Source organism: Mastigoproctus giganteus, chromosome 4 (genome assembly GCF_048544385.1).
Source record: "Mastigoproctus giganteus isolate SK-2022 chromosome 4, ASM4854438v1, whole genome shotgun sequence".
Lineage (NCBI taxonomy): Eukaryota > Metazoa > Arthropoda > Arachnida > Uropygi > Thelyphonidae > Mastigoproctus > Mastigoproctus giganteus.
In genome coordinates this window covers 238,682,871-238,708,286 of record NC_143578.1, presented here as the reverse complement: position 1 = coordinate 238,708,286, position 25,416 = coordinate 238,682,871, and the positions used below count along the sequence as shown (strand labels likewise).

Sequence of the window (25,416 nt, the reverse complement as noted above, 5' to 3'; positions counted from 1 at the left end):
TTCTCACAACGCGGCCGTCGCCTGGATTCACCAGATTTGGCACACCCGCTGATTATTTTCTGCTCCCTAAAGTGAAATCTTGAAGGAGCGCCATTTTGACAACGTTTCAGAGATCCAAACCAACGTGACTAGGGAGTTAAACAGGGTTCAAAAGATCAGTTCCACAGAGCCATCCAGAAGCTGTACGTGCAGAGAGGTGTATCGAGTTACGAGGGATGTTCTTTGAAGATTAAATGGTAATATTTTTTTTTCCTTATGATAGAATGGTGATTCCATTCATTCGATATGCTGACATCCCGACCATACCACCTAACAGATATACACGTGCTCATCAGATTCCATTAATCTGACAGGAATCCAATTGGAGTTGACCGCAATTGCTTTGCACTTTTGTTTTGATCATCATCCTGAAGATGCAGGGTGATAAACTTATTTTTTGGTTTCTTCAGTCTTTATTACATAATTTTGTTCATTTATTTTAATACTCCTGTTTTTTGTTTTAAATATTCCTTTTTTGACTAATAAACAAAAAAAACTAAATATTTCGAAATTCAAAGCGGGAAGTGTACTGAACAACAACGCATAAATACATATTAAACTCAGAGGATTGTTATGGCTTGATTTATGACTCTGTCCTGAAAGCTATTCTAGACATGAGAGCTAATTAAATCTTAACTTCCAAAGAAATAATATTGCAATTCATCTTCGCTGCCCTTCTTATCCTGGTATTCCCTTCGATCAACTCAAAGAAGCTAGCTGAGGGTTGTTTCTATGTTAATTATTGTAATAGAAGAAAGATTTTAAGAGGGTTGACAGCGAGCAGCTCAACAGTATACGCCATTATATCATTACACGTTTGGTTGCTGTGGTGTTTGCGTTTTGCCCACTACCCTTTACAAAGGGCTGATGATTTGTAGAGGAAATCCGGACGTAGGCTGCATCGGAAGAAATACATTGTCTCCATAGCAACAGTTCCTCTTAAATAACCATTTCGTTCTCTCTGAAAAGGGAGTGGTATCAATAAGATTGGAGATCTAGTGCAGTAAACTTTTAACGGCGCATCCACCAAGTTTCTGTCATGTGGGCTTTTAAATGGGCTTATGTTATCTCTCCAACTACGCACCCTAGTCACGTTATAGGGATGGTTGTTATTATGTAAAGGTCCAATATTTCTTATTTTTAGGATCAGTAATCTTTATTTCAGTCAACTATTCTGCGTTCCTAAATCGATAAGTATTATAAATGGGATTAATTTTTATTCTCGCTATGGAAAGAATTTATTTTAGTTAAGATGGCTTTCTTCATTTATTTTTGTAATCTCACTTTAAGTATTGGTTACACCCGAGTTGGCCACGTTTATTCTTTTGTTGTTGTTTGTAGGGTTTTAGGAGCATTAGTAAGGCCATATTGCTCCGTGCATATTGTCCCTAAATTGCGTGTGTTCTGAAGTCGATTTTCTATTTGCTGGTTGAAAAATCTGAATTTCCGGGAGAAAAGACCATGCTACCTTCGCCTGAGATCGACGAACTCGGCCACGTTGTGAAAAAGACCCATAAAAATTCTTCTGCCATCGACGGGACTTGAACTCAGGTCTCTTCCACTCGATGTGGGGGGACGGCGGTTCTACCAACTGTGCTGCCCACGAGGGCTAGCAGTCATGGACTTGAACCACGGTCCACTCAAATTTTGAACAACTTTATATATCTCAGCGTGAATAAAATAATTTGTTTTCAGTTAGTGCCATGATCATGCAAGCTAGAAGGCCTGTCTATAAATTGAGTGTCCTAAAGCCTGTTTTTTTTAGAATGAAAACATTTGAGCGAAACCCTGAGCCACCTCCTCAGACTGACTGACAATTTAACTTCAAAATATCTCATTTCCTCCCATTACAGAGGAGATTCGAATCATGATTTCCCACATGGTGAAAATTGAGATGGCTGCTATCCTGGATAGAAAAGTTTGCGTAATTGACATGTCGCTTAAATTGCTTTCTGTTGTTCCAGATCTTTGGAAAAAATATCAAAAGAGAAAAGTTATTTTTTAAATTATTTTAAAATTTAAGGAAAGGATATTTCTTAAATTTCAGTGTTTTTTGTAAAGAAAGGATCTTCCGAAAATTGTCTAGAATCATAGGGAAATGATTCCTTCTTATCATTTTTCTCATGTTTCTAATATCCTGGTTGCAATCCATCGCTTTTAAGATTGATATATAAGTGATAAAATTGGGTGATACTGTAAAATTCTCATAGGATCTTTTGTAGCGCTTAATCTAGATAGGCAGTGTTAGTGGCATAATACTCTGTACTCTGTGTGTGTCAGAATAAAATGCCATTTATCTATTTTTGAATAGGAAAGAGGTTGAATATTGGTTGCTAATCTATGGATATATTGCATTAACCATACTTCAAATCAAATTGAAACGCGTCAATGTGTAGCTTTGGGGAATTGGAATTTGAAACTTTTTGTAATGTATTCAGCAAATACCTTATTTATTCAATCAACAACAAGTTGAACAGAATTCGACTGGATTTGAATTTATTTTAAGGGATGTCAGTAGAATTCATTATGGTGAGCGGAACCCAGTCGTTTAGATTTTTGCCATGACAAAAATAACATCAAATATTGGCAGAGGTCTAAAAATTGCTTCGAGGATCAGATCAGGTTCTGAAATTGAAATAAATGACGAAACTAGCAAGAATACTAACTGAAACTCTCTAACTGCGGTAATGTAAGTGTTAATTTACCCTGTAATCATTACATAAACATCAATGCAACTGGTCAGGATAATGGGGAATTTTCTGGCTCCCCATCCCTCTAGACTCACCATAAAAATCTTGTAATTCGGTTCCATTGAATACTTCTTAGGAGGGTTCCTGATATTTCTCATCTCAGAATCATATTTATTCAACTCCCTGAAGACTCCCCATCACTATCATGTTTTTACTGCACCTGATCCTCCAATCTACTCCTGATTTCTTATTAAACTACTGCAGGCGCTATTGGAATCAAATGCATTCAAAGCTATTTTCTCCATCGAGTGCGGTCCCCCTTAGGGATCTGGCAGCTGAACATATAATGCCAAGGACCATATGTTTAGTTGCCAGTGTAGGGATATGATGCCAAACTCTATGCTACTCCCCATTGTATAAAGCAATTATAAGGCTACACTTGGAATGCTATGTCCAAATATGTAAACTATCTAAAAAAGACCAAGCTTCTTGAAAGGGTCTAAAGGCGGGCAACAGCCCTGATAAGATGGGCAAAAGGGCGTCCATATGAGAAAAGACTTCGATTACTTGTGCGTTTCAAAACTTGTAACTAGTCGCATTAGTGGAAACTTGACTGAGGTATGCAGGCTCTGAGAGAAGAAAGTGAAATGAATGAGGAACTTGCGGCAGTAGTAAATTATGGAGTAAGAGGTTTAGACTGGATTGTAAGAAGCTTTTAACCAACAAGTTGTTAATTACTGGAATAAGTTCCCTCATGGTGTTTGAGGTTGAAAGAAATTAGAAAATTCAAAGTTCAGCTGAATAGATTTTTAACCTACTTATTTGATTACCTTCTCATTCAGCTGGATTATCTGAATTGATTATCAATTCAGAAATGTAATCTCAACCTTGGTATACTCTTCTCCAGTAGAGGGTATTTGAGTGACTTATTCTTCATATAGTAAGTGAGGCATTCGAATTTAGTTTTCCACTTTTGGAATATAGCTCAGCTGTCTAGAATCCATACAGGGAGTTAAACTGGAAGTGTAACTTCATGAGGTGTTTGTCCTCCAGAAACATTCTGTACTTACGTCAAACTTAAACCGTCTTGTCAGACTATTCGATAAACTGTTTATCTAAAATCCTCTCTGTACTTTCCACAAAGCGGTGGAACTGTGGTCGATCATTAAATCAGTCAGACTGATTTAATACTTCTCAAAGGTTATCTCGAAAACATTGATAAAATTAGAACTGTGATATTTCATACAAGTGAAGCTGCCTTTACTGAATGTCCATCTCAGATAGTTTTTTCTTTTCTTTTTCTCCCAGTAAGTGTCAATTATCTAATTTATTGCCATGATTAATAGTTATACCATTGTGTATGCTTTTTTAAATTAAAACAAAATAGTCTAATGAAAGGTTTTTTGTTTGTTTACGTTTTTATGTTTGTCCTGTTCAGCGCCAGTGTATATATTTTAAAACTTCTACAGAATAGATCAAATTCTATTCTATAAGCACATTATGATATTCTTATTAATTTATAGGAATACGTACAACCACTGAAAATACCAACACCTATTTCAAGAACTCGGCGATAAACCGATGTACAAGTGTGAATTGTCTCGCTCTGTCTTCATCTCTTACACTTGATCCTCCTTAATACTTCGTTTTCCATTTCACATTCTTGTCTTTATCTTAGATCTTTAGTAATGTCATCTTGGAACCTCCTCGCTCCTCTTGCATTCCACTTATAATCATGGGTGATTGAATGTTGTCGAGTTATGCCTACGTAAGAGCATTCACTATCTTCGTTCTTTCCCCAGGATAAGCGAACATTATTTTATGTACTTCACTGCTGAAGTCATCAATTCGCAAACCATTTTTTGTTCAAGAAGTGTTTTAAAAAAGTAATTTGGATTGTAAACATGATTTAGGCTTCTTATCGCTGGATGATTTTGCAATAGGATAGTTGAAGCAATGCTAAAATGTAAAATAAACAAGTAATACCAAAATAAAAATTATTATATTTAATAAATCCAAGATAAAGCAATTCATCAACATGGATTCTTATGCTAAGGATACAACCATCACTTTTACTAGCAATTTTGACGAGAAGCATGTTGCCAATATTATCAGGAAAGCAGACAACAAGCTTTATAAAAAGGAACGTACCTTAGTACTTCCTAAGATTGTTTTCTCCAGGTATGGAACCCTTACAGTTATAAGCTCAACAAACTCGAAAAGGTACAAGAGTAACCTTACCAACAGTAGTCCCCTGTTTCATTTTATTTTTGTAATTACTTTATAGCCAAATTGAAGATTTTAAGAATTCCTCTAGTTTCCGTGAGGCCTCTTTGTTAATACCTACGCTTGTGAAACTTATCAATGCGTAGGACTGATGTATTCTAAAATTCAAATTGTGGTCTTAGCTCCAAATATGGCCTGACTTTATTATAGGGAATTTTCCTGTGTCATATTTGTGCCTTGTTGCTAGAAGCACTTCTCCCTTAGAAGCAAGAAGAGCTTCAGTTATTCAGGGACTGTCGCCCAGGAGGGCCACTCTAGTAAAGTGGTTTCTATGGATCATGAAACTACTTTACATCTAATGAGGCAGAAATCTGTATTAGACCCAGAAAATCAGAGGTAGGTTCAGTCCCTTGCTCTGAATCCCCAACGGGTCATAGCAAATGAGACAGATGCATCTTTGTTGGAGAAACATTTGCAGACAACTGAATCCAATGCTGCGCTTGCAGTTGCTGTACCCATGTACATGGGAACAGCAATGAGCTTTATTATCATGCGACTACTGTTTCCGAACAGAAAGATTTAAAAGAACTTTAGAATGTCTGAAGCTATCCTCTGTTTTGTCAATCTCCAAAAATGTTGCTGCTAGTGTTTCATCACTCAACATCAATTTATTCTGTTCTATTTTTGTTTAAGCTTCTATTTGAGTTTATCGTACTTCAAGGGTACACAACTTCTGTTTACTCCTTTAATAAATATACTTTAACGAATAATATTAGGAGCTACCCAGTTTTCCTATAGTCTAATTACTTTTATTTCAGAAGCACTTTCGATTACTAGCTAGTATTTGAAATTTGTGTGAATCATGGTTATAAAATGTATATTAGTTTCTCAACAACTGGAAATAGCTAGAAAGTGAAAACAAAATATCATGATCGCATAATTTCTTCTGCCTGCAGCCCAATCCTGCTGGAACCTCGATCACAAGTGATTACTGAAAGGATTTCAAACGTTTTCATCGTCATCATTCTAAGGGCCAAGCCCTGTCGCCCTCGTATCTTTTTTTTTCTTCACTCAATCCGAATTTGGCTTTGTTTTGCTTTTTGTTCATTCTTGAGAGTCGGTGCACGTCAAGTGGTGCGATTCTTAGTCGTCCTCTGCTTCTTTTTCCTTCAAGCAGTCCTAGTATGTTTACTATCCAATCAGTGTCTCCATAGATGTCCTAGGAACCGCATCTGCCTCTTTATTATGGTTTTCTTGATTGTTCTTTGTCCCTCAGCTATTCTGAGGACCTCTTCATTTGTCTTTTTGTCCCTCCAGATTTTCATCAAGTTCTCCAGCAAAACATCTCAAATGCTTCAATTCTCCACTTTGTTGCTGTTATTGACCATGTTTCACATTCATACTCCACATGTTTTCATGAATCTCTTCCTCTTTTCTTTGTCTATCTTGCTTGCAATGAATGATTTCTTTTATCTTAAGTGCTTCATTCGCTATAACAATTCTCCTTTTCATGAAACACTTTCATTTACCTTTAAAACCTAGAAATTATAAATCATCTTTCAAATTGACTGCTCACAACTGGCCAGCTGAACATATTTTTCAGTAAGTGTGGCAGCACCCACGAAGGCCATAAATCTAATACCGCATTTTGTGGTATTTTCAACAACCCTGAACATTATAACAACATTTAAAATATAGTATATGCGCGTCTCAGTAGATGGCAGCAGCTACTAGAATTCAGTTCCGCTTGACTTATAAAATGGGCAGATATGATGGTGCATTATCTCTACCACTCGTATCTTAGATCATCTCTGATTGGCTTTCTGCAGTAAGGCCACACACTTTCTCCGTGATACCGCCCGAATCCCGCCTCCATGCATCAGGCCGAGAACCAGGGTGGGCAGGGCTGAAAGTCACCGATAGTCAAGCAGCGTCAGTAGCGGAAACAGAGTTCCCGGCACGTTAACCAACCGAACAAAGTCTACGTGGAGAAGAACAGGAAGAAGAGAGAGACACTCGAGCTAGAGGGAGGTACGTCTTAGAGATATGGCAGATATTGATGGGGTCAGGTCGTTGGGGCCTTTCTGTCTGTCTCTGCAAGATTTAAATGAATGGTGATCGATGGGGCTTTTGTCTTCCTGAAATAACTGCCCTATCCATCCATCCATCCGTCCGCGTGCTGATATGCGTTTGCTTGTAGGTACAGTCTCACTAATCATTAAGGAATGTTAAGCCTACCATTTATCACATAAGTGACGAATATATTTTTTTCCCTGTAATTCAGTACCGTTTTCAGTTTCTACTTTACAATATTATTTTGCTTTTGTTCCGAATAATACATCAAAGAATTGGTTTAACTTTCAAGTTATAAGTTGGTATTTATGTCTAGATTGCATTGTAAGAGCATCTGTTTTTGGTTTTAGTGCGATGGCCACATTGGCACAATCTAAATGCTCCCCAATGGAGAGAGAATCTTAATGGACTAAAGTTTGTTATTGTGCTCGCAGATCTTGTATGAACAAATATTGCGTAGTTGTTTAGAGCTAGAAGAAACAGCAACTTCCTTAAGGATAATCTCCAAAGACTTAGAATATTTCTCGGAATCTGCCACATTTTAAAAGACAGAATAATTAGATATAAAAGTTAGAAGTCATTTATTGAATTTTATTTTGTGTTATACGTGTTGAAAAATGTCTAACCATTTAGAGAATATCCAATTGCATTTTAAAAAAATTACCAGTAGCCATGGTGTTGACTGACAATGTAATTTGATTAATTAAAAATGATTTGAACTATTTTTAATTCTAAAATTGTTCATAGTGTAGTTCGAAAGCAGCTTACCCCTTGGTGATCCATTAGAAACTGCTCCATTTATTTTTAAAAATGAAAATAAAATGCTATGAGTTTATATATTATATATAAAAATATTGTATATTTTTATATCCATTAACTCAGTAAATGGGAACGTAAACCCATTGAGACAAGATTTGTGTGGTATTATGATTTATATACAAAGTTACTGTGAAATTCCGCTTTCTGGTTTAATATGCATTCATCGTGGACCATTTTGTGTTGTATTTAGTAATAAGATCGCTCCCTCCTGAAAGTTCCAAATGTCCCTAATTGTGGAGTTAAAAAGGAGACTAAAGAAATCCTACTTCTTTTTATCCTCTACTGCACTCTGCTTATTCCAAGCCTTTGAGCAAAGTGCATGCCTATTTGGTACTGATGAATGGTAGCACGTCTAGCGATCTAATCAAGATACGCTTGCTGCATCATGTCGCTTTAAGTTTCCAAATCCCTCACGCAAAATATTCTCCTTAATATTTCATGCTGCAACAGTCCGCAGTTGGGAGTGAAAAAATAAATCGTGACAGGAGAAAAACGGCAGCTTCTGGTGATTAGCATTGTACAAGTTTGGAGGCGAAGTTACCAGGAAGACTGATTATTTGAGACCACACTACACGCCTGAATCTTTTATCTCGAGCTGGCGATCGTTCCACGAGCTATAAGCAACCTAGAGGACGTCCGCTTATAACTCCACCTCGCCGTAGTTTACCCAAACAACAGAGTTATTTAGCTGAAGATTTCCACAAGGATTATATATAGAGAACTGCTTCAGGAGGCGCAAAATAATCAGTAGATGTGATTCTGAATATTGCAGAAGCAAGCCTTAATAAAACACGTACAGATGAGATAACTTCTTAAAACCTTGTGGTACGTGGAATGTCAAAAACTGTGGAACGTCTTTGTACGAAATTATGATCCACCCACAATCGTGATTTTCAATTTCAGGACATGGTACAGAAGGGATTTTATTATAGTTTTCGGTTATCACTCCTAGTAGTACTGTAGTGGTAGTACGGTTTTTAGGAGCATCAGCGATTAAGGTCATATTGCTCCTATATACCGTCTGTAAATCGCGTGTGTTCTATGATCGGTTTTCTGGATGAAAAACCCGAGTTTCCGAGAGAAAAAAAACTGTGCTGCCCACGATGGCTTGTCACTCCTAATTGGATTCAACTAAAAGTTAGGGGATGAACAAGACTCAATTGTCAATATGCCCATATATTTTCAAAATATCCGAAAGTTCCCTTTGATTTAGATATTTTGATAAAATGTGCGGACCATGAGGATATTTTGTGTGATAGTTGCAGAACTAGTAATCAGCTGGTGACTAACATCTGCATATTTTTGTTTTATCCAATAATTATACAGAGGAACGGGATAACTCACCACAGTCTCCAGACTCTCGCGTATACTTATCGGATAAAACAGATGCAAGCCTAGTAGTGATTCATTCATTAGAACCATTTTGTCTCTCTCGAAAATACCAGCGAAATAAGTCTTGTTATCACTCTAGAGACAGATGCTTGTTAAGATGAAGACTTCTCTGAGAGCTAAATGATCGCATGATGAAGAGTTTTCCTGTGAGTTAAATGAGCTGGGGTTGTGTTTCAGACATGGTAGCTGAGCTTCCGCATTTTGCCAATACAGCGGTTAAAGATGGTGACAGACTACCCAAGATTAGTTGCTTCTGGTGAAATCATTCATTTTCCTCGCTGATTATGCACTATACCCCGAGACTAAATTGACAAAATTAAGCGCCACTAATAAGAGTACAAAAACTGGGCACAAACGCTACACAAATAGCCAGTAAAATATGGACGGCATTCGAAGAATATTCAGTGAGTAAACGCATTGTATAACTGATGGTTCTCCCCATGGACTACTGAATCTGATTGGTCACCCTAGGGGGCGACTGCTCGCCATTGATTACGACGAACGGAAGATCATCATTCAGTCGAATTCAATCCAATGTTTGCAGGAAGATTCAAGTGAGCAGCTTAATCATTTGTTTGCATCTACATCAACTGAAAAAGGTGTGAGCAAATTAATGATCTCTGGAGTTTGTGGCTGTAAATCCACGACAAACTCCGAGATCATTAATTTGCTTGTCGATGCTTTCGCGTCATAATAATGAATTTGTTTTGTATTCTGTGAATTTATATTCGGCCCATGTTTGGACTGGTTGTTGATGTACCAAGAAAAACGGTTTATGTCAGCAACACAAAACGATCAGATCATTGGTTATCATCCTGTGCTTCAAACATCCCTCCTTCACCAACATAATATTTTGCTGCGTGTCTGGTGGAATACAACCCCATTACAACCTTCTACCCTCCGGCTAGAGGATAAAAGCTCTCAGGTGACAAAGTGCTTTGTTAATTTCTTATGTACGATTTAATTTGATCCTAAAATCAACACGAACTTTTTTTTTTTTTGGTCATCTGATAAATACAATATTTATCACAATAGATCTCTTAATAAAAGGATTAACGCAAACATTCAAAAAATGTCTTCATCAATTCAGTGCCTGAATTATTGCTAAGTTAAGGAGAAGCAAAGAGAAATAATCATTTAAAAACAGAAATATTGATCAGTGCCTTACTTTGATGAATCTGCAGGTAACCAGCTTGAAGAATCCAGATAAGAACTGACAAACAGGCATCTGTAAGGTAATAGAAAAATAAAAATTCCCTAACACGGGAGTTCTGTCACTAAAATCCTAAAGTGGAGAAAGAGTACGACAGATTCCTTAAATAGTGTCTTAAATGGCGTGCCCAAAGTTCGTGTAAAATTAGAAGATTCCATATAACATGTCCTGAGGAGATTGTAGACACTGATTGGTGGGCGACTTGGGAGTGTTTGTACTAAATTAGCTATTTAGGTACCACAAAAACCGAAGTTCTTAGCTCGTTGGTGCAAGCTAATTTTATTTTCGGCAAAGTTAACCGCTCTGCGGTCCTTACATCGATGTGTTCCTAGTGAACGTTGGAAATTTAATGTTAGAAGAGATTTGTTCTATTATCGGACGCACAACGGGAGTCTTTGATGTGTCGGGCAGCTGTGTCGTGTGCCAAGAGTTATCCTTGAATTAGTTACCTGGCCCTTGTAATTGACACCCTCATTTACTTCCCTAAATACCCAGCAACACTGACACCAGTCATCTTTATCTTCGCCGTCACCATGTCTACACTTCGTTTATCTCTTTGGATGTTTTAATTAATATCTCGATTTCCTCCAGTTCAAACTAACGAGTTCATTGACTGGCCTCATTATGAATGTTTAAAATTCGTTACTTTTAAAATTCGTTCCATTTTCTTCCTTTATTTTTCTTCATAAATAAAGGCAGAAAGTTAAGGAAGGTAGCGAATTTAGCAGAGGATGACCAACAGTCCATTATTTGCTAAGTTCAAATCTGGTTGGGTTCAGGGAATGTTACTCGTTTCTTTATTATTTAATTCAATTGAAAATCTGCTCCCTTCTTGTCCCTTTTTATTCTTCAAGGGACCAGAAAAGTTGACAACTTTATTGTAACCGATACCAGCACAACAGTTAACAATGGACCGTCCACACTTTGAGGAAGAAAACAACTTTGGTTCGAGTTCCATTCAGATGGAAGAAATTTTTTGTTGACTATTTTCATACTGTGGCAGGTTAGTCAGTATTAGGCGAGGGTTGAACTGTTTTCATCCAGCAAAGCAAACAAATCGGCCAAAGAATATACGAAATTTAGAGACACAGTATACTGGTACCTCATATCCTTAGATGGATGTGCAAATATGACAAAAATAATTCCTATAACTCAAACTTTAATGGACCATCTCTGTTCGATAAACAGAAGAATTCCTGTTGAAAAATTTGGGAGGGGAAAAAATAATTTGTGTTTATTCTAGGTTTGAACCATGGAAATCATCCTGCTTAAAGATATAAAGTATCCCCTCATGATGACTCATTCCATTTTCCTTTGTTTCCAATAATTTTCCTAAAATATATTTTGACAGCCATCATTATAATGACTGCTATTAACAAAGACGCATATTTGATGGTGCCATTTACAATCTAACTCATCAGACCAGGATCTTTCTACCACACATTGACCACTGCAGACAGCCGACAGTTAAATGGTCTTGGAGAGAAAATATAAAAGAATAAATGTCAATAGTCTGCGGTTACAAAAAATTGGAGTAATCAAGAATTATAAATTACAATTGTTTCTTTTAAAATGTCGATTATATTACAATTGCAAACTGAGTGAATCCTAGGAAAGTTTAAGTTAATATACAAAAGAAAATGTTTCTTATTCCTCATAAATCAACGAAGTTCCTCGACGTTGTCACAAATAAACAGCACTTCCTAAACGAGAAATATAATGCTATTTATTTGTAATGTGTGTCACTATCCAGACGTTCGTTTTAGGGGTTATATTCCTCTCATCCGTGAATGCGTAAGTAGGTGCCCACCCATTGATGAAAGGTATTTCAAGTATTTGTACACTAAAGTGAACGTGATTCGCACATATTTCATCCATTTTGATAAACCGAGATGGAAAGTCCTCCATGTTTCTTGGAAACAACTCAAAACAGGCCATTGACTGCTGCTCTCTGCATTTTCTTGTCCTCTGTTGACATTCTTTGCTCAAGTCATTATATAAAAGAAAATATTATTAGGAATTCCATAGTGGTATATCTTGTTCCATCAAAACATCTAATTGGAATTAACCATTTTAAAATCCAGTAAGGCTCAAGGAACAAAATCTTGTTTTTCTTAACCTAGAATTAATATTTAAATTAAATTTGCTGGCTTGTTTTTTCATGTTTATTCCACAATCATTCCTTTGAAAATTAAAAGAAAACGATCCTTTGCATGGGCTCTCCGTCTTGCGAGATTTGTTTTGAGTTAACGTCGCCTTCATGCTATGACCTTTGACTTCAGCAGGGGCAGAGCAGGGAATGTTACCTCATTAAGTGACAAGCTCATTAATGCCATGCCACGCCTGGGACCTGTGTTCGACCCATGATGACGAGCCTACCAAAGGTTGTTCCCGGCTTTAGTGGCAGCGAGAGAAAACGGCTCGGTTGGAGTTGGGGGGGGGGGCACTTTTATGGACCACTTGTTTCAGACGGCAGTCGTCTGTCTGAAGGGGTGGTAAGGGAGGGAAGAACTAAGTTTGTTATTGAACAAATCGCCCTTACAGACCTCCTCCTGCTGTAGTTTATTTTCTTCCATGAAAATGCGGTAAATAAAAAGAAAACTTCAAGAAATACGAGACAAAGGCTCTTTTTTAAAAACAATTGCGTTGAAAATGCCAAGTATGAGACGCGGGATTTGTTTTATTTGTGGTGTAACTTTGTGTCTACATTAAGCCTAAAATTAGTACCGCGTCTATTGAAGATGACAAAACTCTTAATACTTTCCGACACTTACAGCTTTGTGCTTCACTTTAAAGAAGCTTGCGCGGATTATTTCAAACCCTTTCTTAAGTTTGTGTCGAGAAGAGAACTGACAGGAAGTAGCAAACGCACGGAAATGACATCCAAACAAGACAGCCATCCCTAATGTCGCTCAGCTTTAGTGTATGGGCTTTGTGTCGGGTTTCGCCGTTGTCCTAGTGCGATTCTAAGATTCCCCCACTCCCTTCTTCCCCAACTGGACTTGCTTGTACTTAACACGTTAAAATGACTTCCCCGCTGCTTCTGGATGGTGGTAAATTAGACATGCCACAGAGTAACGAATATTCAAGGAACGGTGACTTATTTTTGGCGCATCAGATCCAGCTATTTTGGAAGGAACATCGCGGAGCAGATGTGCAATGACATCTGAAGGTTGCCATAGGAACAAATATGTCACGTGCTTTATATTGGCGTGCTTTGCGACTAGTCCAAAGGCTTCTTGGGAGATAAAAAAAAAAGGAAACTGTAAGCGAATTCCCTTGTTAAATGGTGTAAAAATTGCCGAAAATACCGATGTGAGTTTTAGTTGAGTGCGTCAAGAGCTTGGATCATCTACTACCTGTAGTTGGAAGCTTAATATACTAGGTAGGTGAATGGAGCGCTAACATTTGTAATCTCGTATTTCTTCTCGCTAACGCCATTAAGCGTAACTCAATGAGCAGGAAGGGGGTCTCCACAGTCTACATAATTTGAAATCTCTTTATTAAACCAGTTAAGAATAAATTAGAGAATATCCACCTCTTAACCGAGCGAGCTTTAAGGGGTTATATTTTTAATGGGACATGACTCCCACTTGGCAGGTTTCCTTTGCCTTAATGTTCCAAATTGATGCATCATTCTAGCATTTCTTAACACTCGTCCATTGCAAAGCCGGTTTTTTCTGCTTTTAAATTCTTTTATAGGATTTTTTCCCATGACGTACCGGTACCTTTGATTCAAATAGTAAAACGAAATTTTCTTCATTTGAAGAAAAGACATCTCATAACTGTATTAAAAATTTCTGTGGATTCCATCACAGGAGCCAACGGTGGGGGAGATGTAGGGCCCACGACCTTCTGTAGGTGGCACATCATATAAAATTGTCTATAGTATGCAATTTCCTCTGGTATGATATATGGTCTTCATCGTGTATTTTGGCCCTGGCCGATTTACATCTGCAGGCTGAAAAACACCGGATAATTCATAGGACAAACATCTGAGATCAGGAAAACGCCTATAGCTCCCTTTTGGGCCTGACGACAGGATTGCAAAGCAGATCCCAGAAATGTTGTCAGTGTATATTTTAATAATTGAACTCTTTTTGTAATTAAAATATAAAGTTTTCTATAGAATAACAGTAAACTGAAAACTAAATTCATGTGGTAGTGTTTTCCCTTTATTGCCTGTCATTAGATTCCAAATGTCCTTCACTGATTATATTATAGCATGGATAGGAGACATCTATCCATAAACATATCCGTATTTTAATTAAAATATCTAAAACGTACAGTATGGATTTATAAGAGGAAGGTCAACGATTGACTTGATATTTGCCTTAAGAGAATTGCTAGAAAAGACACTGGCAATTTGCTGAGAGCCTCTTTCTGGTATTCTTAGAACTTGAAAAGGCATATGATGATTTGCAGAGAAAAGTGTGTGGAAAAGTTTGAAGAAAATAGTAATAGATGATGGAGAGGAGGTAGTGGTGATTAAAAATATGTATTTAAAGTGTGAAAGTTGTGTGAGGACAAAATTTGGAGATTACGATTGGTTTTTCATTGTCCAGGGGACTGGACAAGGTAGTGTGTTGTCACTGCTACTTTTTATCCTTGCAGCGGTGGATGATAAAAAGTGTAACAGCGGTGTTTGCCGAGTATAGTCTAACGATAAGTGGCCAGAAAAGCAAAGAGATGGTGATGGACAGAGGTGAGTGTAAAAGGTGTAAAACTAGGGAGGAAATGTTGAAAGTGGTGGATAATTTTAAGTACCTAGGGAGTTTACTAACAAAGATGGCAGCCTAGATATTGAAATAACTAAGAGAATAGCAGCTAGTCAGTTTGTTCTGCAATGTTAATAGCCTTTTATGGTCTAGGAAAGTTCCAGTGAAACGTAAAAATCTGATAAATAGGGCGTATTTGATCCCTATTTTGATCTATGCTGCTGAAACGCGAAGAATGAATAAAATAAAGATTCGAGAAGAATTCAAGCAATGGAAATGAAGAGGTTAAGGACTATGCTAGCTAAAACTATAAGAAATACTAACATAAAAATGAATGTGGGAATAGAACGTCTGAGGAAGAAGATGGTAACATTACGATGGTTTGGACACATGAAGAGAATGAACTTGGACAGATTACCAAGAAGAATGTTTGAGATTAAAATGGACAAGAAAAGGCAGAGAGGAACACCTAGAAAGAGATGGAGAGATTAGATGTGGAAGCGAAGGGAACTGAGTGGGAGAGAATGATGGAAGACAAGATCTTGGACGATAAAAGAAGATGGAAAGTTTTGACCCACCTGATCCAGCCTTAGGTTGGAACTTTGTTGTGGATATTGCATCAGTCATCCAAGTCAAACTAGTCACTGATTGTAATGAAGATATATAATAACAGTGAAGAAGATGATGATCTAAAACGTAAAAACGTTTTAGATCATCATCTTCCTTTTTACATAAATTTTAAAAAACTAGCGGTTTGTCTTTTAAAGTATAATTTTCTATCTGATCGCATTATGTACTTGCCATTTTATGTTGGATAAGGTTTAGTTTCCTCATTATGACCGAAGTTTGTCAGCATATTCCAAATTCGAAAGAACTGTTTTATGTTAACTTCGGAATAATCTTTTGATCCGGTCTGGCGATGCGTTTGTCATCTAGCAGGTTAAATTTATTGGATTTTATTTCCGCAATGGTCTCACCTACACTGGACGTGACTATGAATCTCTCTTCTGTCATCACTTTAAACTTTCCCCTTTACCTGTCAGAAGCTTATACTAGTACCCTTATATATGGTTCCATCAATTCTAACGTGGAACCTCTTTCGCAAAGTCCCTTTCCTAGTACCGCGCATTAATGCCAGACATTCTCTCTCTCTCTATCTGTTCTTCGCATAAAATGTTTAGAAGCCAGTCCCTTGTTCCGCTTTTTACAGATAGTAAATAAGTCCCAAATCAAACTACGTCTCGATAAACAACATTGGTAGGCCACCTTGTAACACTTTGTACCTGACTCTCTCTTTCTCCTGAATTTATACAATGAAGTAGTGAAATACCGAGACAACTCTTGTTGAAACGTCTACAATCAGTCATTTAAATATAAATCTTTTTGGCCTACCATAAATAGATTAATGCAATACGCTAGTAAGATACATTAAAATGGGAAACTTTCCTAGTTGGAATTAAATACGTGTTAATGTATTACTTCTACCAAAGTACACCCTTTCTGTTGACTGTAGTTCGAATCCATGCGACCGCAAAATACTGTTAATGATTAATACAGATCAGAGTATAATCATTCAGGATTCACAGTCGGAAAGTTTTGCTTGTTTATTCCCTATTGCACTGCTTCAGATAATCAGATCTCAGTAACCTAAGTAACTTTGAATATTTGAAGTAGTAAAAAGGCAAAACATCCATATCATTGTGCACGCACAAACACAATGCTAATCTCTCTTGTTTGTTTTGCTCTATCTCATTTTCTCTTTCCAACAGCCAGCTCCATCCAGCAGCTAATTTATTCAATCTCATTCAATCTGCGAGAAGAGTTTTTGTTTTTGCACTGTTCGCTGTGAGGGATGGAGCGTTATCGTGCTGGAACATGTAGGACATGTCTCCAGAACCGATAGTATGGTAATCACAGATTTCCCAAGTTGTTAGTGAATGATGGTTCGGCATTGATAGTTTTTGGCATTGCAACCAAGAGTCGAAGTCCGAACCACGAGCTGTCCCCATGTCATGACCCCGCCTCCTCCAAAGCATCCTAAGATGGAGTTGAACAAATGGGAATGTTTCGCATTTTGATTATCATATACAAAAGAATGCAATATATTGGAAACATTTGAAGTCAGAGTATAAATCTGTTTATTAAAATTTTACCATTTTCATTTTCGAAGAAACATTTTTACCCCTCCCCTTTACTCTCTGAAGTTACTTATAAAATGTGTTTAAACTATATTGGCATTAAACCCTTTATTCTAACTGATCTCTGGCATCTCACATTCTGCTATTCTGACCATCCCAAGAGGGGATGATCAGAATGAGATGCCTCGTTGATATGTCAGTATTCTGTGCATTTCTTTTATGCATGTTTCTCTGTTCAATATTTTATTTACGTTTACTTTTCCCTCTTTCTAACATTTTCTTATTAATGCCCGCGTATTTCTTTGGAAGAACAGGACAGAAAGCAGGGCTAGCTGACGTATTTGCGACAAACTTTGGCGGATAATAGTGATGTTGGTGGAGTGAGGTAAACAGAGTGAAATGTGAGCACACACCACCCAGTTGCATGTTTGTGCTCAGGGTCAGAGCAATTGCGTCACTTCCTGGTACAGTTCGCTACCCGTACATTCTTCAAGTAATAATTCCTAGGGTTTTCTTAGTACTGGGGACGGGGGAGGACTGGAAAACGCGGCTCGTGATGTGATAAAACAGGAATGATGCCAACTTATTAACATCATTAGAATATCGATTCTCTCCTGTTAGTTCTGTTCTATCGATGTGGCCAGCAAGTTAAGCTCATTTATACCAATGATTCTTCATTAAAAGTTTGTTCTTAAATTTAAGTAAGTCCCAGTTCCGGTTTCTTGTGCTAGCAACACAAAAATATTTTAATAATTTAAATGAAATTAATTTGCATTAATTTTAACTAACTAACCCATTTGCTGTGGTCTAAAATGCTCTTGTCTTCTTTGGCCTTAGATCAGGTAATAAACAAATTATTATTTTTAAATAATTCAAAAAATGAAACGAATTAAAAATTATCAGTATGAGTCTATTTTCGTTTGAAAATACTTGTAGTAAAAACAAATTACGAATTCAAATTATTTTAAGGGCCCTGGATTTGGTGGTTCATATCCCTAATATTTATTTGTCTGTACAAGTGTATGTTGGGGGACAAACACTTCTGCAGACTATTTACATGTTGTACGAACTGAAAAAGCCGGAATAACTCACAGAGGGGAGAGGGGAGGACTTTACTCCCATCGAAATTGCTCCAGTGAGTTCAACAATCTCATTGCTTAATCCTTGGAGTCCTTGAAGTATCGTTTCAATTCTGGAAAATTTCCGTTTTCTTAAATCTGGTCGGCCTAGGATTGACTAGCAACAAAAATATTGCAACCATTCAGTGAACAGATCCTTTGGAGAGATGTTGGCGTCGGGACGTCTGCTTTTAAGTAGGAGCTCCATTATGTAGCGTCTACTTATGCTTGACCACCGGAATGAATTACCTCCCAAATTCTCTGAGGAGAAATTTTAGGAGGCATTGGACAGGTACTTATTTTTCAGGTGTGACTCGCCATATTGTCAAGATGTATTATCTTAAGGGTGTTACACATAATCGAACTTGAGAGTGCAATTGCTTTTTATTCCGGATTTCTATTGGTCCGATTTGAAAGAAACTGAAAAGGCTTGACAGTTATTCTTAAGGAGTGAAGTATAAAGTTTCTTGAAAAAACCCACCCAATAGGAGTCCAGATCATTACAGTGGATGGACATGGTGGAGACAATATGCGATTTACTCCTATCGTTATTATCCTCCCTTGATAGTTGGTCACGTCCTACCTAACACCACGTGTCTCACACAAATGTAAATATGCTCGCAAGCCTTCGAGGAGGCAGTAAGATTGTGAATATAAGATAGTGCGGTATATGGAGTTAACAGACTTACAGAGAGGAATGATAATAGGGTGCCACATAAGTAATCAGTCCGTACGTGACATTTCAATGGCACTGAAGATCCTAGGTCGACAATTGGTGATGAACTTAGTGTAAGGTCTGGTCCGTCTCTCTTGCACTGCACACAGTGCTTCTTCTAACTTCTTTACTAATGCAGGTGTTTCCAAGGTTTAGTTCTTTCCCCCACTCTTTTCCTCTTGCATATTAATGACTTTCTTCCATTGGCCGAAAATTCTAACCATAGTTTTGCTGATAGCACATTGCATTCCGCCTTCCAGCTTGAGAAACCTTGCCTTGAAAAAACTTCGACTTCTCGAAACTTCCAATTCCTTAAATGCTGATCTGCAGGTAATTCTTCATTGGGGACAGATAACTTAGTTTATTTCAATCCGTCTAAAACTCAGTCCTGTCTTATAATCTCTCTTGGCATAAGCACATTAAAAATATTACTTCCTCTGCTTCTAAAAAACTTGGTTTTCTCTTTCGCTCTCGGCGTTACTTTTCTTCCAAACAGCTGCTGACTCTGTATAAACCCTCAAATCCGCCCTACTATGGAATATTGTTCCCACATCTGGTTCCCCCAAAACCTCTCTCAGGCTTCTAGATTCCATTCAGAAGAGGGCAGTTAGGTTAATTAATGACTCATCTTTAACAGAATCTCTCAACTCTGTCTCATAGACGTTCTGTTTCTTTTTGCATGTCTTTTTTATAGATACTTTCATGGGCACTGTTCTTCTGAATTGGCTTCTATAATTCCCACTCTCTTCCAAAGCAGTCCGAACGCGTGCCGAAAGCAGTCAACAACCTTTTACTGTCCAACTTAACTCACAGAACGAACTTTACTTCATCATTTATTCCTTCAACTTCCATTTTCTGGAAAAGCTCTCTTCATACATTTCCTGAAAATTGCAATCTACAGAAATTCAAGTCTAATGTCAACAAATATCTTCTTTCATCTTCTCAATCTTCAACCCATGCATGGTAATATTAGTACCATAGGTTCTAATACCTCTCGTGCTGGGGATTTTCATGAAAAAAAAAAATTGGAACGCTGTGCCTTGGAGTGACGAGTCGTGGTACATGGTCTACCAGTCTAACGGTCGTGCCTGAGTGTGGAGGATGTCCGAAGAAAGCTACTTGGCTGACAGTTGTCCCGACAATGAAATTTGATGGGGGCAGCGTGATGGTCTGGAGCTATTTTTCATAGTTTAGCCTGGAACCATTGGTTGTTTTGGACAAAACTATGAATACTGAGGTCTGTCTAGACATCCTAGATAATAATGCATTACTTTCGTTGAGACAGTAGTTCGGGGAAGGCCCACGAGGACATGAGCGTTGAAGAGTTAGACTGGCCAGCCCGATGCTCTGATCTGTCCTATACAGAACTTCTGGGATGAATTGTATTGTCGGGTGCATGTGAGAAGAGTGCTCAAGAAATATAAATGAACAGATCGCCGCTTTAAAGCTGAATTGCGAAAAATATCGGAAGGCATTTTTCGCATTTTGCAAGAAACTAGCGAAGAGATTAGTCTCTCATAAAGGCAAGCATTATTAGTTTTCCTATTAATAAAGGTCATTTTTAGATATGCTGGTGTCCGAATTTTAATTGTGGGGTAGTGTATATACTAACGCACCCAACAAGAGTTCGTAAAGCATTAAAGTCACGATGGGTGATAATTGCAGAACAAAAGATTTCAGTCTATTTACAGCTGTAATCGAGCATAATTCCTTTAATGTTCTAGTTCCGCAGGATTTGTTTTAGGAAGAGCTTTACTTAGATCCATTTAGTCTCAGTGTCACTCAGGAGGTCAGGGAGACCACGGGAACTGATATTAGTACAAGGATAACACGTAGCGGGCTGGACAGCATCGATTTTAAGGGAAAATTGCCCTGCGCAATGTGCAGTTCTTCGACTTACTTGGTACGCAACCCATTGTAATTGGTCTCTGGAACTTTGGAAAGCTGTATTATGGAGAGACGAATCACGGTACACGCTTTCCCGAACTGTTGGCTCTGTTTCGATGTTTTTTTTCCAGAGGGTTCCATCCCAAATGTCAAGGTTAGGCCAGAGGTGCTGTAACCGTTTAGTCGCTCGTGGATAACATAATATTTATAATCGCTGCCGTCCTGTCAATAACCTCAAGGATACTTATTGGCTTTTTAACAGCGTGACTGAGTTAGCTGGTCTCAGACGAGGCTTGTTCCCCCCCCCCCAGCTTCTAATAAATGCTGCAGTGACATATGACAATTTGCTCCAGATAATTGACGGTAACATCCAAATAATTTTTCTAAAGGATCAGTTTAAAACTTACCCAACAGAATATACTGTAGTTTAAAGCAGTTAAATATATAAATTTTTATTGTGAAGATGATTAAAATGTCTGTTAACTGAGACCATTATATATTTTGCAATGAGATAAGATCTCTCTTTCTAACCACTTATACATATCCACAAGGAACAACAGTTCTTGATTTCTGTCATTAAGTGGACTGGAATCTTGATCTTTTCTCGTGCATTTAAAATGAGTCTTTACGTTTGCCGTTTTAAACCAACTCTGACTGATTGCTTTGAATTGAGAGAGATATATCAGCATCAAGTTTGTAGACCTTGGAGAGCATCTGAAAAGGGAAGAATCGATCTGTCAGGAACAGTTGTTTTTTGGTGCAAAAGCTGCTTCGGCTATATTGCGCCATCAGGAACAGTCCCGAATTCTTGGCGGCCAGACTAGGCAAGGCAGAGATTGGGATTCTCCAGCAGCATGTATCCAAAATGGATGTCTCGGAGATAAGTCCCGCAACCATTTTCACTTTGACCAACCTCCGGGAGTCAATAAGTGCGGAGAGACGGGGAACCCCATTTGCTAATGCTGTAGTTCTAGCTTGTAGACGCAGATTGAATTTCCAATTGCCCATTTCAGTAGCCAATATTCAGATGCATTGAGAGACTTTTCAGTCGTTTGGGTGGCTGAGGCCCAGACTTCCGATGCGTACATTAATGGTTCTGATGCATTTCCTGATTATTTTGGGATCTTTAATGTGCAACAGATTTTGTTTTGCTATCCAACGAAGACTCTAACCCGTGAGGCGAATTTATCCAGCTTAGAATGTGAAGTAACAACAGGAATTTGGGGGTTTCCAAAAGTGGGAATAATTACAGAAGGGTTAGTACTGTCCTCTCCCCATTTAAATTGGCATACTTCAGCCCAAGTTCCTTAAGTGCAAGAATATTGTTATTAAAAATTGAGCTAATAATACTTTTTGAACTCAACGTTTACTAAGATATAAGATCTTTGTACTTAAGGTTCGACTGTATTTTATTATTATTATTTTTTATTTTTCTAAGTTATAAACATGCCATAGGTGATTAAAATTAGTATTTCTTATTATTTCAGACTAATGGAAATCAGGAAAATAAAACATTTATCTTGTTTAAGATGAATCCTGTTATTTCTTACACATTTTAACATGCGTACTGGATCAAACAATAAGTACAGTCCATATGGTAATGAATTTACAACTGCAGCATTAAAAGAAGGAAACTTTTTAAATATCGAGCTACATTGATCGACAAAATTACCAGAACAAAATGCTTATTACGAATGATTTTTTGTGAACAGTGTCTTCGACGACATTGTTCACAATAAAATGAGTCCCGTTTTAGCCTAAAAAAGATTGTAGAGGTTACTTCATCTGAAGACAACCAGGAATGCGCTACCATCCCTCCAACGTCAGAAAGGAACACTTACGGTGGAGGTGTTCTCACGTGGGACGAAATAATGATTAATGGTCGCACCCCTCTTCATGTTTTTGATACGGTACCCGTATGCGCAGATGTACCGAGAACTGATCCTCGAACCTTGTGTGATTTTTTTTTTTTTTTTTAGGTTGGCACAGATTTTATTTTCATGCACGATAACGCCATTGCACATACAGCTCAAGTGGTGGAGGAATATCTTGAAACTGAAGATATCCAACGAATGTCGTGGCCAGCACGATCATCACACTTAAATCCGATCTGAGATGTGTGGGGCTCCTTGGGCATCGCATTGTAACACATCGACAGCCAACTCGTAGCTCACTTGGTGAGCTAAGGTCTGCGCTGGTGGAAGAATGGGATTTGTTGCCACAGAATCTTATAGACACCCTTCATCGAGCATGGATCATTTTGAACAAATTAATGTATGGAAATATAATTGGTATGAAGAGAAAAACGATACCAGGGGCTATACAAAAAAAAAAAAAATCTTTCTATTTTGGAAAATAGAGGATATAAAGAACACGTTCTTTATCACCAGTGATGACATTTATTTTTTTAATTATCTTTTGCAATGTTTTTTGATGGGGAAATGTAACAAATTGTTTCTTTTGCTTTATATTTCGAGATTGATCACAAGTATATTTTAAAAGCAAAATGGTTAGCGTCAAAGGAAAATCTTGATAAAATTTTTGGTGTTTCTATCATCTGAATTTGTTCCATAAGAAATTCTAACTTCTTATCATCAGCATTATCTAACTGTGCTTTGAAATCATTCAAGTTCTTCATAGCAAGTTCCATGCTTGTAATTGCATGTGTTGTATTGATGTAACTGCAAATTGTAAGCAAAACTTCAACATCTTGTTTGTACCAATTTTTTAAAAAACACATTCAAACCTAACTGCATTCGTGTGATAGCTTGTGATAATTTCTCACTGTCTTCGTGGCACGGCCTAGACTCCAGTAAGGTATGGCACGAGATGCTAACGCCTCATAGCCTTTGGTGATTATCAAAACCATCAACAGCGCTCAATTACTTTTGTACATGCGCAGAATAGCAAAGCCGCTGTGAGCCACATAGAATAGAATATAACCTTTAGTTGCAATAGAGCAATACCGTATATTGTTATCGTCACTTTCTTCTCCTTATGGGTTTTCTTTTTTACTACCCTGCTCGACAAAATAACAGAACACGTAGAAAACGTGGTGTAACTCGTGCAGCTTGCGATTATGCGGGACAAAATTTGGTACGGTAGTGTACCATAAAATAGCAATGAAATGAGGAGACATCAAGAAACTTCGGACGTGTATAAGGGACATTTATAGGGGTTGTATAAGAAGGCCATACAAGGTGCTGGAAAATATGGTCACATGACATCAGTACGGCGTATGATCCCGTCCAAAGGCTAACCAAGCCTGACAACCGTGAACCATGCTCGATATAAAGGTGCCTAAAAGATTCTGTGGCAACAAATCCCATTCTTCCACCAGCGCAGACCTTAGCTCACCAAGTGTCCGAGGACTTGGCTTGCAATGCGACGCCCAAGGGCGTCCCATACATGTCCGATCGGATTTAAGTCTGGTGATCGTGCTGGCCACAGCAGTCATTCGATATCTTCAGTTTCAAGAGATTGCTCCACCATTCGGTACCTGTGCGCATTAACGGTATCCCTATCAAAAACATGGAGGGATGCGGCCGTTGATCATTATTACGCCTCACTCGAGAACACCGCCTTCACCGTAAGTGTCCCTTTCTCTGGTATTGGAGAGATGGTACCGCATTCCTTTGTCTCCAGATGAAATAACGTCTAGAATCTGTAGGCTATGAGAGAAACCAACGTGCCATCTCCGCTTGTAACTGCCTGGCTTCAGGTCATCCAAGTACCGGAGACGTGGCTATCCCACTGAGCAAGCCAAAAACAGGGAATGAAGTAAAGTAGTCGCAAACCGTGTTTTTATAGGCATGAATAATTTGCATAATGTGCGGCTCTGTAAGGTGATAGATCGATTTCTATTGGATCGATTTGCATGCCAGGATGCCTATTATATCAAATATTCATGAAAAACATTTTGTTCTGTTAATTTTGTGGAGGAAGTCTCTTACTATCCTTAAGGTGTTCGAGAGCGTGGCCTTTTGGAGTTCCTTGTAGGTTTTGTATTTGGGAGGCCTATTGCTGCTAGGTCTTTATGGAGGCTCTTTGGCATCGGGGGTATATAGGCATCCCCTGGCCTTTAGCTAGAGGATACCTATATATATTCATATAATACAATAAAATAACAATAAACAACATCGCTGTTATGAACTGCACTATTGGATACAATTCTAAGACACTATTATCAGGGCTGGAAGTTCGACTGGTGGTAAGAGGAGCCATAAGTTTATAAAGGAGGGCGTACCAGTAGAGTAGAGGGACTTCGTATATTTAGCATAGTTAGGGTTGCCAGCCTATATTTCACCATTTCTTGGAGATCTCTCTTTTCGAGAGTAACGTTTTCTCTGGTTGGAATCCGTCTACGAGCTTAGACAGTTGTGATGTTC

The 25,416-nt window shown here is 38.0% G+C and overlaps 1 protein-coding gene across 9 annotated transcripts in view; it reads left to right on the top strand.

Annotated features, from left to right (window-relative positions):
- eya (eya transcriptional coactivator and phosphatase 2) overlaps window positions 1-25,416 on the top strand; it is a 257,430-nt gene that overhangs the window by 99,694 nt on the left and 132,320 nt on the right. For 2 of the 9 annotated variants that reach the window (XM_090371244.1, XM_090371242.1), the window contains exon 1: window positions 7,044-7,151. The exons of 6 other annotated variants lie outside the window; for them this stretch is intronic. In XM_090371244.1, coding sequence (XP_090227370.1) covers window positions 7,140-7,151 — 12 coding nt within the window. In that variant the 5' untranslated portion in view covers window positions 7,044-7,139. Of the gene's footprint in view, window positions 1-6,891; window positions 6,987-7,043; window positions 7,152-25,416 lie in introns of those variants that run through there. One more of the 9 variants, XM_090371246.1, reaches the window with a different exon arrangement.